Source organism: Pyrgilauda ruficollis, unplaced genomic scaffold (assembly GCF_017590135.1).
Source record: "Pyrgilauda ruficollis isolate IOZ18807 unplaced genomic scaffold, ASM1759013v1 scaffold79, whole genome shotgun sequence".
Lineage (NCBI taxonomy): Eukaryota > Metazoa > Chordata > Aves > Passeriformes > Passeridae > Pyrgilauda > Pyrgilauda ruficollis.
This window is the reverse complement of record NW_024529821.1, coordinates 3547218-3566586: the sequence shown is the minus strand read 5'-3', so window position 1 is coordinate 3566586 and position 19369 is coordinate 3547218. Positions and strand designations below refer to the sequence as shown.

The window sequence follows — 19369 nt, the reverse complement described above, 5'->3', positions numbered from 1 at the left end:
AAAACCTTTTCTCTCTTTCCCCTAAAATTTTTTTTTTTTTTTTTTTTTTTTTTTTTTTTTTTTTTTAATAATTGCAGATGATTCCTTTGTTAGACCAGTTACTTTTTGGATTGTTGGTGATTTTGATAAACCTTCAGGGAGGCAATTGTTGTATGATGCCATTAAACATCAGGTGGGTAACGTGTTCTTTGCAGTGGGTTAGCAGTGCTAACAAAGCCCTTGGTAGAGGCTTGTAAAACACAAGTTGTGCATCTTCCTGTGGTATGACCCTGGTTCTCCCTGCAGAGTCTCTAATTTCCAGCCTCATCTCTTTTGCAGGGCTGATCTTAAGCTAGGACAGAATACAATAAACATTCTTTTAAACCTGTGGTGTTAAACTGAAATATCTGTGTTTTGGTTTGGAGAGAAACATAAGCATTGCTCTCTGCTCTGTCCCATTGGTTCTGGGAGGATAACAAACATAAAAAAGCACAGCTTACAGCTGTGGTTTGCCAGACTGAGTGGTGGTCATGGTTCTGGATTTCTTAGGTAGCACAGGGTTATCTGGAAGATTGCTGTCACAGTGGTACCTATACATAAGCTAAATGCTTGATGTTAAATTAGTTAATTCATCATTTTAACCTTGTGCTGTTATTTACCCAATTTGGAATCTGGTATTCTGGTTAAGAAATGCAAAGCTTTTGCTATAGTGTTTATTATATATTTATTATATCTGAAATGTGAAACTTTCCCATTACCTGTTTTGTTAAACACAGAAATCCAGCAATAACGTTCGAATCAGCATGATTAATAATCCTAGTGAAGAACCCAACAGCAAGAATACCATTGTAGCTAAAGCCATATGGGCAGCTTTGCAGACACAAACCTCAAATAATGCCAAGAACTTCATCACCAAGATGGCAAAAGAAGAAACTGTGAAGGCACTGGAGGCAGGAGCTGACATCTTGGAATTTGCTGTTGGGGTAGGCATGTCTGTGGGTGTTTTCATGGGGAGGGTGCTTTGCTTGTTCCTCAAATTAATTTTTTAGTGTAGTATGTTCATATGCTGAAGGTGCAGTAATAGAGAAAAGAAACACAGTTGGGTTTGCTAGTTTGTTTTTTGTTTTTTTTTTTAAATCTCTGAAGGGTTTACCTAAATAGAACAATCCATCTGAACATCAAGTAAATCCTCATATCCATCAGAGCTATGTAACTTGGAAAAGGCAAAAGGAACATGGGTGCAGGGATCCATTTAAGTGAGTCAGCTGTTTCTTAGGTAGTTAAGAGAATAATGTTCTTTTAAAAGATGGGGAAAAAAATACAAGTGCATTTCTCAAAGCAGATTTTAAAAAAGTTAGGCAGGAAGATTGGAACTGGTCTAAGTAGCTGTGGCTCTTCACAGCAGAATTTGGGATGGTGTTTGATGGTGACAAGCAAGAACTAGGTTTAGGACCACAAAGAAAAGGGGGCCAGGGATCAGTTTTAGCAAGATAAGATGATGTTCTTGAATGGAAACAAAAAGGTTGCATTTAAAAAGTGTGCAGAGTTCTAGTTTTCTTCCTATTCCAATGTAAAGTATTCTTTTCTTTTAGGGTATGGATACCAAAATTTTCAAAGAAGCCTTTGAATCTCCCAAGGTGGATTTTATTCTGTCCCATGCTATTTACTGCAGAGATGTTCTAAAGCTGAAGAAAGGGCAGAGGGCTGTGATCAGCAATGGACGGGTGAGATGATCAACAGACAGGGAAAGAGACTTCCCACATGTGAGAAAGAAGCAGATCTGAGCAGCAGAGTCTGGGTGGGGATCAGACACAGCAGTGCCAGCCTGTTTTATATTTCAGCAGTCTTTAGGACCACTTCCAGTTTGATTTATTCACACCTGTGTGACCTGTTCTTTTTACTGTGTGCAGTTAGTTGCTGGCATTTGATACAAATTCAGGTCTCTCAATAACAAAGTTCCTTTCATGCTGGTAGTCAATTGAGTCCAGGGGTAGAAGGGGATGATAAATTTGTAAGATTTGCTTCAGTTTACTGAACAAAATGCTTCTGCATTTTGCCCTGACCAAGGTGCCTTGGTCTCTTCTACCATCTGTTTTTATTATAGTTTATCTGAAATGAGGTAAGTGATGTTACAATAGTATTTCACTGCAAATAATGAAACACAGCTGTGTACAGCACTGGGTTTTCTTTTGTTATCTGTTTCTGCTTAGGAACAAACCCATTCAGGTCCCAGTGTTTGCTGGATATTTCAATGGGTTAAAAATCTCAGGTGTTGAGTTGTTCTGTTCTATTTTTCTCATTAGCAGAATAACAAGACTTGTCTAGGTAGCTTTTAGGCTTCTGAAGGCTACAGGAGGGAGATTTGCTGGAGCCTTGCTGGACTATTAGAATTGGCCTGGTATTCTGCTGCCCCTTCCAGATGTGGTACTTCATGTATAATTTTAAGTGCCTGACCCAGTGAAAATTTTAAGTGTGTAGTTTATGCCTTAGCCTGGGGCTCTTGGCTCTAAATACCTGGATTTACCTGTTAAACTCTGCTGCCACTGACATTAATAGCAGCCTAAACAGTTGGCTTCCGCTGAGACTGGGCTGGAGTATTTATTTAATACATCTTTGAATTTTGTTTCAGTGTAGTCTTAACCTAATAATGCTGATTCTGCTATTTTTTGATAGATTATTGGCCCATTAGAGGATGGAGAGATGTTCAATCAGGATGATTTTCATCTCCTTGAAAATATAATACTAAAGACATCGGGACAGAAAATCAAATCTCAGATTCAGCAGCTGGGATTTGAAGAAGATCTGTAAGTAAACAGCTGTCACTAGAAATCTCAGTTAATTCAAGAAAAGCTGACAAACCTGTAGGTTAGTTTTGCTTCTTGGCAAAGGTGTGATGTACAAATCTATTTTAATTGAACTTTCAAGAGGTTTTACACCTCGAAGATTGACTATGTTCTTAGAATACTAGACTGAAAATTATGGAAATACTGAAAAAGAAGTGCTCAAAAGTAATTATCTTTTATGATAGGACCACTCTTAAAAGTTTCTCCACTTAGAGGATTGCTTCCTAGTGCTCAGAGCTGCTGTGTAAAATGGGAAGAGCAGTGAAACAAGGGTTTGATCTGAATGGCTTTCAGGTCTGAGTGGTTGGTGAGGATCAGGAATGCAGTTCCTGTAACATGGTTGACCCCTAAAATACAGCTGTTCTATATTTGTTAGAGTTAAATCCTTTGGCATACTCAGTAATAAGGCTGCAACCAGTTTAAATTACTGGTGGATTAGCCCTTAAATATGTTTAATTCTTCAGAGCCTATGTAGAGAGGTAGTAGGAGTGTTTGGGTATCTGGGTTCTGTTTGCCTTCTCTTTTGCTGCTGCCTGACAGAAATGTGATGATTACAGCCTTTTTTTTTTTTTTTTTTTTTGATATCTGCAAGCCTTTTTCTTTTCCTTCTTTTCAGGGCAAGTGACTTGGTAATGAAAGTGGATGCTCTTCTTTCTGCTCAGCCAAAAGGAGAGGCAAGGATTGAATATCAGTTTTTTGAAGAGCGATACAGGTATAGAATTGCTGAACAAGGCTTTTCTGTGTCTTTTAACTTCCCCATTGTTCTATGTTGCATTTAATTAAAAAAAAAAAATCTAAGTAGCAGTAGGAAAATCCCCAACAGTTTTCAGAAAGATTCCAGAAATTAATTTTATACGTGTTTATACATGTATATGCCTGCTTTTTTCTCTGTTTAATTTCTGAAGGTGCACAGTATTTAGGAAGTTATTTCAGTTCAGGATGAGATGGATAGCAGTGGGTTGTAATGCATTTCAAGTGTTTATCCACATCTTTGGTACTTTAAAATTGTATTTTCTTCTGTTTAGTGCAGTTAAACTGAGACCAAAAGAAGGGGAGACATACTTTGATGTTGTGGCTATTGTTGATCCTGTGACCAGAGATGCTCAAAGACTTGCTCCATTACTTTTGGTACGTAGGCAGGGTTGTGAGAACTTCAAATTCCATCATTTTGGAATGTTTGCTTCCTCTTTGACTGTGTGGTGACCAGTGGCTCTCTAATACTGTGTCTGAGATTCACAGTGCATTTATCAGTGGAAATACTGATTAAGCTGCATTACACACTAACGAGATCATACTTGGGTATTGTCCAGAGAGCTTTTCATTTCACTATTTAACAGCTTGCAGTAACTGTTCTTGAGGAAGGTCTCAGCATGTCAAAAAGAATGTCTGAAATATGAGGAGCAGGTAACTGTGCTTAAAACCACCAATTAAAAAGGGGGGAGGGGTGGTAAAGCAAAGCACAAGGAGGGAGGATTGGGAATGAGCAGATAACATCCACCCTGAGGTCCTGTCTGTAAAACAGTGGTCAGCTCTCCTCATTAGCATTTTAAGGGATGTCTCTTTCTTATTACTTTAGGTTTTGAACCAATTGATAAATATGAACCTGAGAGTGTTTATGAACTGCCAGTCTAAGCTTTCTGACATGCCACTGAAAAGGTAAGCAGTTCCATGACACAGGGTGGGCAGAGAGAGAGAGAAACCTGTTGGAATGTGCAAGCACAGAAGCATGGTCAGCTGTCCCATAGGAAATCTCAATAATGGCATCATTTCCCACAGAGAATCTGGGAATTTGTGGATGGCATGAAGTAATTCTGCTCTTTTACAAGTTGGGTGCTTTTAGTTTTGGTTTTTTTGTATTTATATAAAATTAAATACCTTACTAGTCTTAATGGTTGAGTCTTGCACAGTCTGTTTTGGTCCTTCGAGACAGAAATTCTGCTGTGTCCTAAGGTTACATAACCTGCATTGCTTTGGACAAGGGCTTGGAGTCATTAGAGGTCAGGGAAAGCTGATGTCATCTGCAAATGCAGTGAGAGCGAAATATTAGCAAATTTTGGCAGATGGGTGTTCTAACATTTTCTCTCTGAAATTTCAGCTTTTACCGCTATGTTTTGGAACCAGAGATTTCTTTCACTGCAGAGAATAACTTTGCTCCCGGACCAATTGCCAAGTTTTTAGATATGCCCCAGTCTCCACTGTTCACTCTGAATTTAAACACTCCTGAGAGTTGGATGGTGGAGTCTGTTAGAACCCCCTATGACCTTGACAATATCTTCTTGGAGGAGGTAAGAGAAATCATCATGTTCCTACTGCATTTAAATGGTGCTGCTTTTCCAGGGCTTGTGTTTATATGGGAAAGAAATGCAGAATTTTAGAATGCCAATAGACATAGAGCTGTTGATATGACTGCATTTACAGACCTCTAAATGATTGCTAGGAGGGGAGGCATAAGTTCCCCAACAGCCAGATTGCTGTTCTCAATTACTCATGGATGCCTGACCCAGAGGTTCAGACACCATAGGCTTGGAGCAGGTCCTTTCCCATGCTCCTAGAAGCCACCAAGCTGGTTTCAGCTACCTATTTATTGTCACAGTTCTTGTTAACTGGCAAACACTCCTGTGGTCCACAGAAGGACGTGCAGTGTCCATGCAGCAGTAAAACCATGCAGCAGAAATGCACTCAGCTGCTGTAGGTTCAGGAGCTTGCTGCTGCTTGAGCAGACCTTGACTCAGGCTGTTGGACTGTGGATCTGGGCAGTGCTGCCCCACATACAGAGGGAGAAATAGGGAAAAACCTCTATTTATTTACCTTGTTGTAAAGGTATTACACATCTATGTACAAGACTGGCAAAGCTTTTACAAAGAGGCCTCTGGAAAAGTGACAGTCCTTGCAGCCTTGTGGCCATCACAAATGTGGGTCCCCCTCTCACTGATCACTGTATTATCAGTTCCCTCTTACTTCTGCATCTCTCTGATACTGTTTGGGAATATGATATGGTATTGTGGTATATCTAGTATTGCTAATCCTGTACTAGTTATTCAGAAATCTAGGAAATTTGGTGTGTGTTTTATGGTTTTGGTTTAGTATGTTTTGGTGTAGGAGTTTCTTGTTTTTCATCTCTTAACCTAACTGTAAAGGCATAAATGGAGCATTAATACTACATTTCAATTTCCATGTCTGCCCCACTGATTAATTGAAAGCCTGAGAGAGAGGGGGATTAAATGCTGCAGGCATTCCAAGTGCATTCCTGAGCTTCCAAATAAACAGCAGCTTTACTTTTGCAGATGCACCATTTCCAGTTCCCACTGTGCAGTCTGTTGGTGCTGTAGCAATTAAACTGTCATTTTGGATGTGCAGTGAGAGGAGATGCTTTTTGGGATTAGACTAACATTCTGCTTATGTACTGTCCTCAGGCTACCTCTGAATTTGGCCTGGTAGGGACCCAAGTCTTTTGGGGTTGTGGTTTTTTTTGTTGTTTTTTTTTTTTTCTCTTCTCTTTCCTTGGCACCTTTGTTCAGTGTAGAAAAAAAGGAATGGGTGTTTCCTGACAGTACCCTAGTGCACTGTAAGAGTGATGCAGAGCAAAACAAAATGTTTATTTCAGGTGGCTGATACTAGGTGAGACCAGCTTTAAACAGATTTAGAGTCAAAATTCTGAATCCCATCATATACTTTTTGTGAGATACCAACTCCGTTCTCCAGTAAATGTTAAAAAAATAAATTGAGGAATAGAGCAACAATCCTTCCCTTTTCTTATCCTAGCATATGTTGAGATTCAGATTCTTTTGGTCTGGGCCACTCATATTTATGTGAGGTTTGTCACTTGCAGGAGCTGAGCTTTTTGAGGTTTTCTAGGTATTTGTCTAACAATACAATTACTCTGGTAAAATTGTTTTGTTTAAATTACTATAGCTATTCTAGAGAGTAACTGACTGACTAAAAGCTGGCACTTTAGAGCTCGTGCTGCAGTCAGCAGTGTCTGCTGTTTCAGGTGGAGAGTGTTGTAGCTGCAGAGTATGAACTGGAGTACCTGCTGCTGGAGGGCCACTGCTATGACATTACAACAGGGCAGCCACCTCGGGGACTCCAGTTTACCCTGGGCACCTCCAGCAGCCCTGTCATCGTGGACACCATCGTCATGGCCAACCTGGTAAGTGTTCTAGCACAGCCCCTTCCTTCCCCCCCGAGTATTTCCTAGCAGGGGGCTCTGGGTTTGGGGTGTCACTTGCACTCCACAGCTTGCAAATGCACCAGAACCCCATCATTCCTCACACTGATGTCTGAAACCTCACACTCTCTCTCACCTCTTTCAAGATGCATTCCTTTTCCTTCTGGGATATTCTGGAATATCTTTAAATGCTGCCAGTATTCTGAAGCAGCCCCTCTCCAGGGGAGCTCAGTTGTTTTCCTGGGACAGGGTCCTCCTTAGGCCACCCACTCTGGTGCTGTGAGCCTCAGGCTGTCTCGTTTTTGGAACCCATTTCTTCAGGAGATCCATGGCATAAATGGAGAGAGTGAGCAAGAATAGTTGGCATTGTAGAAAATAAAGGAAGTGTGAAAGAATGGGATTTGCTTATTTGAGTTGAGGAAAGCTGCTGGAAACCCAAGTGTATGATTGTTCCCTGCAGCTGCTTTTGTAATGTCACTGCATAAGGGATGTGTCTGTTCTCAGTGTCCACACTGGGCCTGAAGATAGGTAATAGACTGAAATTATGGTAAAGGAAGTTTGTCACTGGAATGTTTTCTTGATCTGTAATGTTAGTGGAAAACTGAAGTAAATTACCTCGTGTTGGTTTTTTTTTTAATCTTTAAGTTTTTTTTAGTTATTACATTTATTTAAATGAATTAAAATAAAAACAAGGAAAAAATAATTCCTTGTTTCCTGGTGCTAAATGTTTATTTTAGAATTCTTACTCATTTTCAGTTTGTGCCTTTTCTTAGCCAGATTATATCCTACAGTGATGTAGTATTTCTTACTGTAGAAAGAAAGATGTCCCTTATTTTACATGTGATCACATGGTGTGTTCATGTTGGGGAGTAAAACTCAGAATTGTTCTTTTTCTAATTAGTTATACTGAAATTTTCAAAAATATTTTTAAATTTTCTTTTTAAAGCAGCCTGGCTCACATAGGAACTGCAAGCATTTGAAACCGCAGTACAAAACTGAGTGGGACACTAAAGCATCTCTGCAGTTGCATGTATCTTCTATAGGTGTAATAATCTAAATCACTGAGGAAAATATTCAGATCTGGAATCTGAAGCTTAAAAAGACTTGAACACAATATTTGAATTTTTAAGTTCTGTAGGAGAGATATCTTGTAACGTGTCAATTATGTTACTGCTTCTGCTGTAGGTGAATTACCACTCTGTAGAGCTTCAGAATTCTTTTAGATTTTCTTGTACCATTATACATTAGTGTTTTGAAATACCCTCACTCCTTCATGAAGGCCACCTTTTGCAGGAAAAGACTTTGGGTTTGCACTGTTCCCATCAGGACAATGAAGACTTTGATCTAACAAATAACACCAGACTTTTTCAAGCTTCTACCTCTGAGGGGAAATGCAACAATTTTGAATGGGATAATTTCTGGGGATTTTCTCCTGTTCTCTGGGTATAAAGCCCTTAATCAATGGACTTGCAAATAGCATTCTAGATATAAAACAGTGAGTCAAAATGCATAACTTTAAAGCTAATTTTTCTGCATTTGCATTTTCTGGAAACTGCCAAATATTCTTTTCACTTTACAGGGCTACTTCCAGTTAAAAGCCAATCCTGGTGCATGGACTCTAAGATTGAGAAAAGGCAGATCTGAAGATATTTACAGGATCTACAGGTAGGTCAGGATAAGAAATACTTCAGCCTTTTTCTTGTAAAACTTCTGAAGGAGGCAGGCATTGTAATATGTGAATCTAGTGGTTCCCTTGCCAAAGTGTGGTGACCTAAACAGCAAATTATATTTCATACTGAACATAAGTTATGCAAGGCAAAATTAATTAATTTAAAACCCCATTAAGTGTGTTCAAATAAATGTATTTGTTTCTTTGCCACGTCTCAAACCTGTTTTGCAGTGCTGAGGCTTAATACATGTATAAAAATGGCCAGAAGAAATAAAGAACATATTTTTGCTTTGTATCTTGCTCTGTTTTCAGCCACGATGGCACAGACTCTCCGCCTGAAGCTAATGAAGTTATTGTTGTTCTCAATAACTTCAAGAGCAAAATTATTAAAGTGAAGGTGAGTTTATAAACCAGAGGTGCCCTTAAAGAAGTCTGTTTGACCAACAGTGGGGAGAAACTTGGATTAAGGCCTGAAGCTCCCTTCCTGTGAGCATACACGTGAGGCAGTCTGCACAAGGCTCACCTCACAGTATCAGGGGTAGGGAGCATCATCTGTAGCCTTGATTTGGGATTTTCATACAGGAGAGAATGACATCCAAGTCCTGTTCCTGAACTACAATAATACTCACATTTTCCTGACTCCTTATAACTTCAGGAAAAAGCAGTTTTGTATGCCCTATATGTGTCTAGTAATAAACATTCAGTATGTCCACTGAACCAGCATTTTATCTGTCACAGATAAATTGTATTAATTTACCAATACATTTTGTATCACTCTGACACAGGCTAGATGAGAATACATTTGAAAAAAAGAAAAAAATGGTAGATTACTAGTCTGCTGTCTCTTAGGGTTGCCTGTCAGGTAATGCCATAGCTGAGAAGTTTAAGGAGAATGACTGGTAGATAAGTGATATATAACAGAGCCAGTTCACACCTGACACCATTTACCTGTGCTGGATGCTTTTGGGATGTTCTCCCCATTCACTCTCTTGTCTGTGTATCTGCTTTGGAGTTTCAGTGGCCAATTATACCACTTAGAAACTGGTGGAATTGGTGTGCTGAGTTTTTTGAGGGGTGGGGGGTGTTGGTTTCTTTGAAGGTTTTTCTTTGCCAGTCTCCATCATCAAGGTTGCTCACTAAACATCTCTTAGAAAAGCATTTTAACCATCCAGACTAACATGCCTTTGGTGTCTAAAAGCTCCTTTGGAATCTGTTTGGAAAAAGTTACTCATTACTGAGCTGTCTTCCCAGACAGCTTAGGTTACCTGTCAGCTCATGGGGTGTAATTCAAGTAGGTAAAAACAGAACCAGTGTCAGGACAACACTGCTGACAATATCTACTCAATATGTGGTTCCAACTCACTAAAGCCATGTCTTCCTTCACAGGTACAGAAAAAGTTTGATATGATGAATGAAGATCTGCTAAGTGATGGCACCAGTGAGAATGAATCTGGATTTTGGGAATCTCTGAAATGGTAAAACTAATTCAATGATAACCTACAAGTTTCTCGAAACTGGAAAACTATTTGGCAATACCATGGTGTCTGTGAAATTCCACAGCTGTCTATTAAGACTGCTTGAACTCAGGGCTGTCATTCACTGGACTCCTCTGTTTCTAGAGATCTGGGCTCCTGCTTTGCACCTGCTTTTACCTTCCCTTGCCCCCCTGCTACTTGGGATCCTGAAAGCATTGCTCCTTCCCAGGAGCTGCACCTCAGCCTGTGCTCTCTCAATCAAAGGTGTTCATGTCTGAGCTCATGGACCTTCCCTGTCCATGTGCACAGCCCTCTGCCTAGGGGAAGATGCCCTGGGCAGCAGGGAATGACACCCAAAGCCCACAGGCCAACTGTATGAAAGCAAAAATGGAGCCATTTTCTGTATTTGCAGCCTTTCCTATAGAGCTGGCCCTTCCCAGCTTGTCCTTCACAGAACCATGTTTTTTCTTTCAGGGGATTCACAGGAGGACAAAAGAATGAAGATGTGAAACAGGATAAAGATGATGTACTAAATATATTCTCTGTGGCTTCAGGACACCTCTATGAGAGATTCCTACGGTTAGTTGAGAATTCATAATCCCAATGTGCCAAATGGTAGTGGCCTTGCACAAGGAAAAAGATTACAATCTGCAAGAGTATAAAAAACCCCACTTTTTCAATGCTTCAGAAGTCCACTAGAATCTGCATCTCCTGTGTCTTAGGAACTTTTGTCTGCATAACATTCATGAATTAAAAACAGACCTAGTTTAATAGCTGGTGTGTTGCTGTCCTAAATTTTTTTTTGCTACAATATAACCAATGTATTGTCAAGAAGTTACAGAATAAGTCACAGTTCCTTTGGAAAGAATCTGAGCTTCTGTTGTTCTGAAAGAACTGTAAAAGCCAACAGGTTGCATATTTTCTGCCTAGTTAAAATATAGAGATGTTGGGGGTTTAGTAATTTTGCTGATAAAATTAAGCAATTTACAATAGGCTGAAGCTACCCACTTTCTCTTTATGCATGAAGTTCAATTACCTGACACATAACTGCAAATAATTTAATCATGTAGCAGAGCAATTTATAATCTATTACACAGTTCATCTTTCATGGGTGCCACTTGTTCCTGTAACTGCTTTATTTTTTTTATTTTTTTTTTTTTTGATAGCATAATGAAGTTGTCTGTGCTGAAACACACCAAGACTCCTTTAAAGTTTTGGTTTCTGAAGAACTACTTATCACCTACATTCAAGGTTTGTTACTAATTAGAAATATATTTGGTGGTAGGGGAAAGGTGCCACAAGCTGCTTCCCCCTCCCTTTCCCAGGGCTGCACCAGCATCACTTGGCTAAACCTGAATTCACCCAAAGCTGCAGAAAGCCTCACAGATGGGAATGTCAGCTGATGTGACAGTGGGCCAAGTTTTTCTAGTAAAAAAATGCTCAATGCCCAATGCTCTTCTCTCATTTTATGTGCTCCTACTTACACTGCTTTGTACACCCCTAAATAATTGTCCCATCTGTGAATTTTTATGATTTGAGTAATGCATTCTCATCTGTGGATCACTATGAAATGGCTCATAAGGAACTGTGTGGACAAAAATGCTGAAATATTTAGTTGCCTCTACAATTTGTATTGATTGTTCAGTGTTCTGTGTGAACTAAAAATGAAACTAATTTTCTTTGTGGTATTTCATTTCCTGATGTTCTGTGCTTTCAACTGAAGTCTGTCTCTCGTAATGTGCTTTTCTTTTTCCTGCAGAGGAACAAAGAACTGAGATAAGCTGCTTTTTTCCCCTCCCTCTGCAGGAGTTCATCCCATACATGGCCAAGAAGTACAATTTCCAGTATGAGCTTGTCCAGTATAAATGGCCACGCTGGCTGCACCAACAGACAGAGAAGCAGCGAATCATCTGGGGTTACAAGATCCTCTTTCTAGATGTGCTCTTCCCATTAGCTGTTGATAAAATCCTCTTTGTGGATGCTGATCAGGTAACACAGAGGCTGGAGTTATTTGATCTTTTTTTCCTTTTTTTTTTTTATTAATAAGTTCTAGAATACAATTTCCATATTGTTGGAAGGGTTGCAAGTTTGAGCCCTTCACAGGCATGACTGTAGGTTGATTCTGTAATTATGGCATGCTTCACTGAGGGCTGGGTTTTGTGCCTGCTTCTACAGGTTTTGTTTGCCTGTCCTTTACTGTTATCTGGTTCCCCATTCACTCACTGTGATTCCAGCTAGCTTGCCAAATAGATTCTCAATTCACCCTTCCATTTTTGCAGCTCAGTCTGTTCTCCCAGCCTGCAGATTACTTACCAGTCAGTATTTTCCTAAGTCACCAACCACTCTGTCCTCCCAGGCCTCTACTTTTAACTTGGCCACATCTGAGTGGCTTTCAGAGAAAGAGAAGGCAAATCCCTTGTGCACAGGGCCATGTGTGCCCACTCCTCAACTCCTGGGTGGAAAGGGCAGGAAATGTGCACAATGAGAACTGCCAAACTACTCCCAAAAGTACATATGAAATGAGAAGTACAGATGATCAACAAGTGAGTGTAAACTGCCTGGGGGGTTTGGCACGTGCACAGTGTGAAGCCATGCCAGGTCAAACTGAAGCTGAAGGATCAGTAGGAGAGATTTCCAGCTCCCCAGGTGTCATTTTAGACAGTTTGTTTCTCTGCTTGTGAGATATATTAAGGCATTTTTTCCCATTAGAATGGTATTTTTAAAGTAGTGCTAGTGCCACATATGTGTCAAAAAGACATTAAAAAGCTTTCATCCCCGAAGGGTCTGCAAACTGGAGAGGAAGGGATACCAAGAATCACAGTTTATGTACAGTGAGAATTCTTGCTGCTTATTAACAAACAGTTTTGCACTTCAGCTGTCAAACCACGCCCCCTCAGGTTATTTGAAGCTCTATTTTATTTGCTCCAGCTCTAAGGGCAGAGGAGACAACACATTTTGTGCTGTGTTTTTGTACTACATATATATAATGCAAAAGACTGCCATGTATATCAGGTGATTCTTCCTTTATCTGTTTGCTCAGTTTGAATTAAATCCTGTACAGCATTTGCAAACAACCCTAGAAGGGCAGGCTCCTAGAAATGAAAATAAAACTTCCTTTCCCTTCAGATTGTGCGCACAGATCTAAAGGAATTGAGGGATTTTAATCTGGATGGTGCTCCTTATGGATACACTCCATTCTGTGACAGCCGAAGGGAAATGGATGGCTACAGGTTCTGGAAATCAGGATACTGGGCAAGTCATTTAGCTGGAAGAAAATACCACATCAGGTATGAGGAATTCTTCTTTTTTTTATTTATTTTCAAAGTAGAGGGGTAAAGTTTTTGTTGCTACTTAGACTTGGCAGAAAACCAGCTGAGGTATGCAGCCCTGCATGAAAACCACTTGTTGTTTCCTGTTGCCTCTTTAAAGTTCTGTGGGCTATGGAAGTACTAGGGACACTGAAGTTATTTTCAGTATGCTGCATCTTTTAGAGATGAAGAACTGAAGTGGTAACTAATAGACATCTTCCTTTGTTAATAAGAAATGTTGGAACAGGGACTGCATGACAGCAAAGCTAAGACAGATTTGTTGAAAATTCTTTTTCGTACATGCCATGACTTTGTTAGAGCTGCTTTCCTACCTTGATCATAGATGTGCTGCCACCCTGAGATTGCTGTAGGGTATTGTGTCTCAGGGGTCTAGTGGGGCTGCAGAATTACCCCCCAGTGAAATTACTAATTACAGTCATTACTAATTGCACCGTCTCCACGTAGCGCTCTGTACGTTGTGGATCTGAAGAAGTTCAGGAAGATAGCAGCTGGAGATCGACTCAGAGGACAGTATCAGGGTCTGAGCCAGGATCCAAACAGCCTGTCCAACCTTGATCAGGTGTGCTTTATTGTGTTTGTTTTGTTTTACTGGGCTATGCTGTCAGGTTGGGACTTGGGATTTTCCCAGAGGTGTTTGTTTGGAATGGGATTAGGTGTTGATTCATCACTTTATATTTGCATTGGGAAAAAAGAAAACTCTTACAAAAGTTAGCCCTCACAATACTGTTGGTTTGGGAGGGGGGTAGCTCCTCCCATCCTGCACCCTGCGGAAACAGCTACTAACTCTTAGTCTGCACAACAGGATTTGCCAAACAACATGATCCATCAAGTACCAATTAAGTCCCTCCCCCAGGAGTGGCTGTGGTGTGAAACATGGTGTGATGATTCCTCGAAGAAGAGAGCAAAAACCATTGATCTGGTGAGTGCAGGATGTTTCCCTCATTCCTACAGCACATTAAAATACAGCAATGAGTTCTAGGGGCACTTCCCTCCCTCAGCACATTTTCAGCACTTGAGTTTTTGCCAATAGCTTCTGTGTTTCTCTTACCCGGAGCAGTGGCATTGTTATGAATTTGGAAAGAGACTTTGCACTGTTCTCTGGCTGAAGTACAGGCAGGTGGTGTTCACCACCAGCAGATTGATCCCTGCAGAGGGGAGCACACCTCTGTTGAGTGCAGAAACCTTTTGTAGCCAGTCTGTTCTGTTTGCAGTGTAACAACCCAATGACCAAAGAGCCCAAGCTGCAGGCAGCCATGAGGATAGTTCCAGAATGGCAGGACTATGATCAAGAAATCAAACTGCTCCAGAGTAATTTCCAGAAGGAAAAAGAAATGGGAACACCAGCTGAGATGCCAGGACAACACACACATGGTAATTTTTCTTTCTCTACTTCTGTGAATTTCTCTGTGCCCGTTGGTCTTGTGCTGTGTCCTGCCTCACTGTGAGCTTGTACCATGCAAAGGGCTGAATGAGGGCTGAATTAAATCATCAGGGAGTGTCATGGGATGGAAGGAACTTGCTGGGCAAGTCTGGTGTATTTTAACCTAATTCTGAAAGCCAGAGAACAGATTTGTTCCAGTTCTGTAAAAGACCCTCACTGTTCCTGCAATTTTATGAGCTTGGCCTTATCTTAACCATTAAAGAAGTTCTGCTACACACTGTGGGTGAGAATTGTTCTTCAGGCACTGGTACCTTGTAAAGAAAAGGCTTGGGAGGCTTTACTGATTCTCAAACCAATCTGCCAACTGAGGCAGCTCAAACTGAGTGCTCATTTTTCTCTCTTCTTCTACAGATCCAGCAGCACATGTGGAATTATGATCCATGGAGACAAATTCAAGTTAGACTCTTTCATAGACAATTTTTATATTGAAAGCTAGGTTTTTTTCCAGTGTGTCTGCAAAACTGCTGAATAATTGAATGGGATGATGTATGCATTTCTATTACTTGCCTTTGGGTTAATTTCTGCATATGAAATAGGATCTGGATTGCTGGAATTAGCATTACTGGTGTTTTGCACCTGTGGTGGAGATGAAAGACCCCGGGATGGAATTTAGTGTCTCAGAAACAAAACTTCACAATCCACCAGAAGAGCCACAGCCTGTTCCTTCAGCTGTTGCTGCCTCCACCACGGATGAAGCTCCAGTTTAGCCTCAGATCTAACTTGAGAGTCTGGGAATTGCAGACATACATCCTAACCTCATCTGATGGACATAATTTTTCCAGGTAACATTATAAAGCTCGAAATTATGCCTTGAATTTGGGGCACTGTTTCATCTTCAGGTTTTCAGACAATTGAAAATACTTCTTGGATTTGTTAAGTCTGCCCTTGATTTTGTAACAAAATCAGCATTATTTTGATTTTCTATTTTCTGTCTTCATTTATTGCCCAACTTTTGATGGTAGCTTAATGTAAAGCTACCACAATCAATTTAAATGCCCATCCAAATGTAAATGCCTAAGCTCACAAAGTGAGCAGAACACAGAATTTGGCAGCTGAGTTTATCTTAGCCTCTATGACTTGAATCAAAGTGCCCTCCCTTCCTCCTCCTCCAAGTATAAATCTGTCTGCAAAACTGGCAGGGCCTTACTCTTGCTGTGGTTCACTGATTCATGAATGTTTTTTTTTGTTTATGAAAAATCTGTGGAAGCTTGGAAGTTTATCATCATGTAAATTTCATTAACTTTATTTTTCTTCAAACAGAGATGTTGTCACATCAATAAAAACTTCAGAGTTCTTAGGTCTTAAGCCTTAGTTCCCACTTTGATCATCCTTTTTCCTTGCACACATTACAGTCCTAATTTGATTTTGGGGTTTCTGGATATTTCACTTATATTTGCTTTCATTCTGTGCATAGACAAGGAGGTCTCTTCTTGCAAGGATCAATTACCCTGGGCTAGTTTTATCATTCATATTCATGTCTTTATTTTGAAAGATGCTGCTGCTGCTGCTGCCATTGTTCTGTACTATGAACATACCATTTAAAGAAAACCCTCAAACCCAGATTCCCCCATTCTCTAGGGTTAACAGTCTGCTCCCTATAACACTGAGGAGCTGAAGAGTTGAGATGTAAGAACTAAAAGGAGATTTCTAGTACAAAATATAGTCACCTATGCAGCTTGAGAAATCCAAACTTCTTTGGTTTTTGTGCCTCCCATGTTTTCATACAGGTAAATGTTTTGTGCTGTAAGACCTTCAACCCAATAATCATATCTCAGTATAAAAATATTGAAATATTCTTCTGGAATTGCTGTGGTATAAATCCTGTCATGTTTTGGAGGAATCTGAAAGAAGACATCAGTAGTGTTTAAACTGTTCAATAGTGTGACTCTTGAAAAAGCAGCTCTTCTCCAGCCAGCTGAAGGAAGGGCCCAAACTCTTAAAAAAAGCACATTAAGAGCAACTTACAGTTTATCAGCTTAGGTATTTCCCACTTTGTGGGGTTTTAAATTCAGATGGTCTGTCTGGTGTCTGGAAATTACAGATGAGGTGCCTTATGCTTCCCATCAAAACTGCTCCACTTAAGGATAAGCAGACTTACAGCAGCAGGACTTTTTTCCAGTGTAAAAAACAATATGCCTGCCAACAAATTAATTATGTGTGATGTCAATTAGCCTCTTTCAAACAGCTAAGACAGCACAGCTAAAGTTGTCCTTTTTGTGTTCAGCTACAAATCACTTCAACCTTGCTGGAGCACATGGAATGGCACAGGAAGAAGTGGTGAGCAGCTGTACACCACTTATTCCTTCTAGACATGGGTGGAGCAAGAGCGTGCTCAAGCCCTCAGAACAGGAGCAGCTTTCTGTGAAACAAGGCTTTTTCCTATCTAGAACCATATTTGGCTTTTTCCCCCCCAAATTATGTTAGGAGCCACAAGACTGAGAAGAAAGCTGCCTCTTAAATTCAGCACATTTACAATGCTTTGTTGAATAAGAACATACTTCTAAATTAAATGCCAGTTACAATTATTTTTTTAAAATATGCTCCTTCATTCTGATAGTTAATGTATGTACTTGAACACCCACACTGCATCCTATTTTTTTTTAATTGTAAGCTCTAGCTGGCTGGATATTTTTGGAGGATATTTTTGTTGTCTCCAGTTAAGAGACACCATGCTCTTCATTTTTTATGAAGAAATTAAAGTCATCTAACTCACAATTGATACAGGAAGAAACCAGAAACATACTCTGAGATTCTCTACCTTTGCAGTACTTGTAAGGTGTTCTCAAGTACAGTCAAAATGCACATGGTATTGATCATTCTGAATGTGAACTCTTCCCATTTTTCCTGAGAAGCTGCTATTTACTTCCAGCCAAAAATGACAATCAAAAAGAGAATAATCACTTCTTGTGGATCTGTGCATGTGTTTGCTCTTAGATGCTCAATGGGCCTTGAAAGACAAATAGTTTGTCACGCCCATGCAGAAAGCATCTTGGAGTGAGATGCTTAATGAAATAGAGCTGCTGTTGATCACATCACTGATGGGCTGGTCCTGTGACTGGTAAGAGTGATGGTAATCAGAAAATGGGGATTGCACAGGTCACAGTGGGGTTTTGCATCCTTCAGACTAGAAAAGCCACTTCTGGTGCAAAGTGATGACATTGTTCCCATCTCTGGCTACAAGCAGCTTGCCCTTTTTCACACTTGAGAAATGCCCTGTTCTTTTATTTTAAAAGGAAGATTTCACTGCCTTACTAAAAAGCAAATAGCAAAGAAATGAAACTTTAAGATTTCTCTTTCCTTTAGCTATATGGGGTTATAAAGAAAATGAAAAGGACATGTACAAAGCAGTAAATACCCAGTAACAGTCTTAGGAATCAGAACATTTTTAAATTATGACCTGGTTTTACCCAAATTTTCTGTAATCTGTTCAAGAATATTCCATAACTCTGTGGCAAGTGCCTCAAGGTGTGGGGCGTTCTCTTTACTGAATGGCACTGAGATCACAGTGAGATTCCCTGAACAAGATCCAACATAATAAAACCTCTGCTGTTCTTTACCCATGTCTCTCCTGTCAATTGCTTTGGGGCAGATGACTGAGGTGTTGTCAGTGTTTGTTCCTTGGAATAAATTTTGCACTTCTTGCATGCAGGTGTTGGGATGCTGTTGAAAAGCTAGAAGGGAAAAGGAGGAAAGTGTTCCTCCTCCCAGCTAGTCTTGTTAATCATGGTATTTGAGTAACCCCTGAACTTCTGTTAAACAATAGGAATATTTTATAAAAATCTGCCTTTTAGGTTTTTTTTTTTTTTGGAACTCTACCTACTGCTACTTTAAGAGAATGTTTCTATGTCAGCTTTGTGTCATTTCTTCATTCGATTTGGTTTTACACTGACACTTCACAGTAAGCACTGGGAAAGTGATCCTCCTGAAATACTTCCAAGTACAGAGGTGTGTCTGAAGTTCTTTCAGATTTGGGAATGAATTCCAAACTCCTGTGGGACTCTCAAAGCCTCTTTTCCAGAGCATCTTTATTAATCAAAGAGCTATAAAATGGACAGCTTGACACAGGAAGCCCAGCTGAATGCTACAGAGACCTGTACTTGACTGTTTGAACTTGCTCAGGTTTGGAAAACGAGACCAAATCCTAGGAGGCAACTAAAAGGGGAAAAGGAAGCAGCCAGAAAGAATAAATACACGTCCTATGCCTATGACTTCAACGGGATTTTGCACTCCTCCCCTTTTGTTTTTTGAAGTACCTATTGAAGCATGTAACTGTACATACTTAATTCTGAAGAACTGATCACCCTCCACCCCAAAAGAGCTGCATAAATGAGAAAAAAAATCTGGCGGGGGAGTGGGGATGCAAAAAGTAGTTTTGAATCCTTTTTTTAAATAAAATTTTTTAAAATTGTATTAACCTGAATACAACAGCTTTGATGGGTAGACTGTCCCATTCCTTTCTGGTTTG

General features: G+C 40.0%; 1 protein-coding gene across 6 annotated transcripts in view; it reads left to right on the top strand.

The window, feature by feature from the left end:
• UGGT1 (UDP-glucose glycoprotein glucosyltransferase 1) overlaps positions 1 to 18460 on the top strand; it is a 41208-nt gene extending 22748 nt beyond the window's left edge. For 5 of the 6 annotated variants that reach the window (XM_041486916.1, XM_041486915.1, XM_041486918.1 and 2 more), the window contains 20 exons: positions 78 to 172; positions 756 to 962; positions 1572 to 1703; positions 2653 to 2783; positions 3439 to 3534; positions 3848 to 3950; positions 4399 to 4478; positions 4918 to 5107; positions 6814 to 6972; positions 8570 to 8655; positions 8972 to 9056; positions 10046 to 10134; positions 10609 to 10713; positions 11301 to 11385; positions 11941 to 12123; positions 13261 to 13421; positions 13908 to 14022; positions 14266 to 14382; positions 14675 to 14834; positions 15256 to 18460. In XM_041486916.1, the coding sequence (XP_041342850.1) occupies positions 78 to 172; positions 756 to 962; positions 1572 to 1703; positions 2653 to 2783; positions 3439 to 3534; positions 3848 to 3950; positions 4399 to 4478; positions 4918 to 5107; positions 6814 to 6972; positions 8570 to 8655; positions 8972 to 9056; positions 10046 to 10134; positions 10609 to 10713; positions 11301 to 11385; positions 11941 to 12123; positions 13261 to 13421; positions 13908 to 14022; positions 14266 to 14382; positions 14675 to 14834; positions 15256 to 15281 (2405 nt within the window). In that variant the 3' untranslated portion in view covers positions 15282 to 18460. Of the gene's footprint in view, positions 1 to 77; positions 173 to 755; positions 963 to 1571; positions 1704 to 2652; positions 2784 to 3438; positions 3535 to 3847; positions 3951 to 4398; positions 4479 to 4917; positions 5108 to 6813; positions 6973 to 8569; positions 8656 to 8971; positions 9057 to 10045; positions 10135 to 10608; positions 10714 to 11300; positions 11386 to 11893; positions 12124 to 13260; positions 13422 to 13907; positions 14023 to 14265; positions 14383 to 14674; positions 14835 to 15255 lie in introns of those variants that run through there. The other variant, XM_041486919.1, reaches the window with a different exon arrangement.
• Positions 18461 to 19369: the final 909 nt, after the last annotated feature.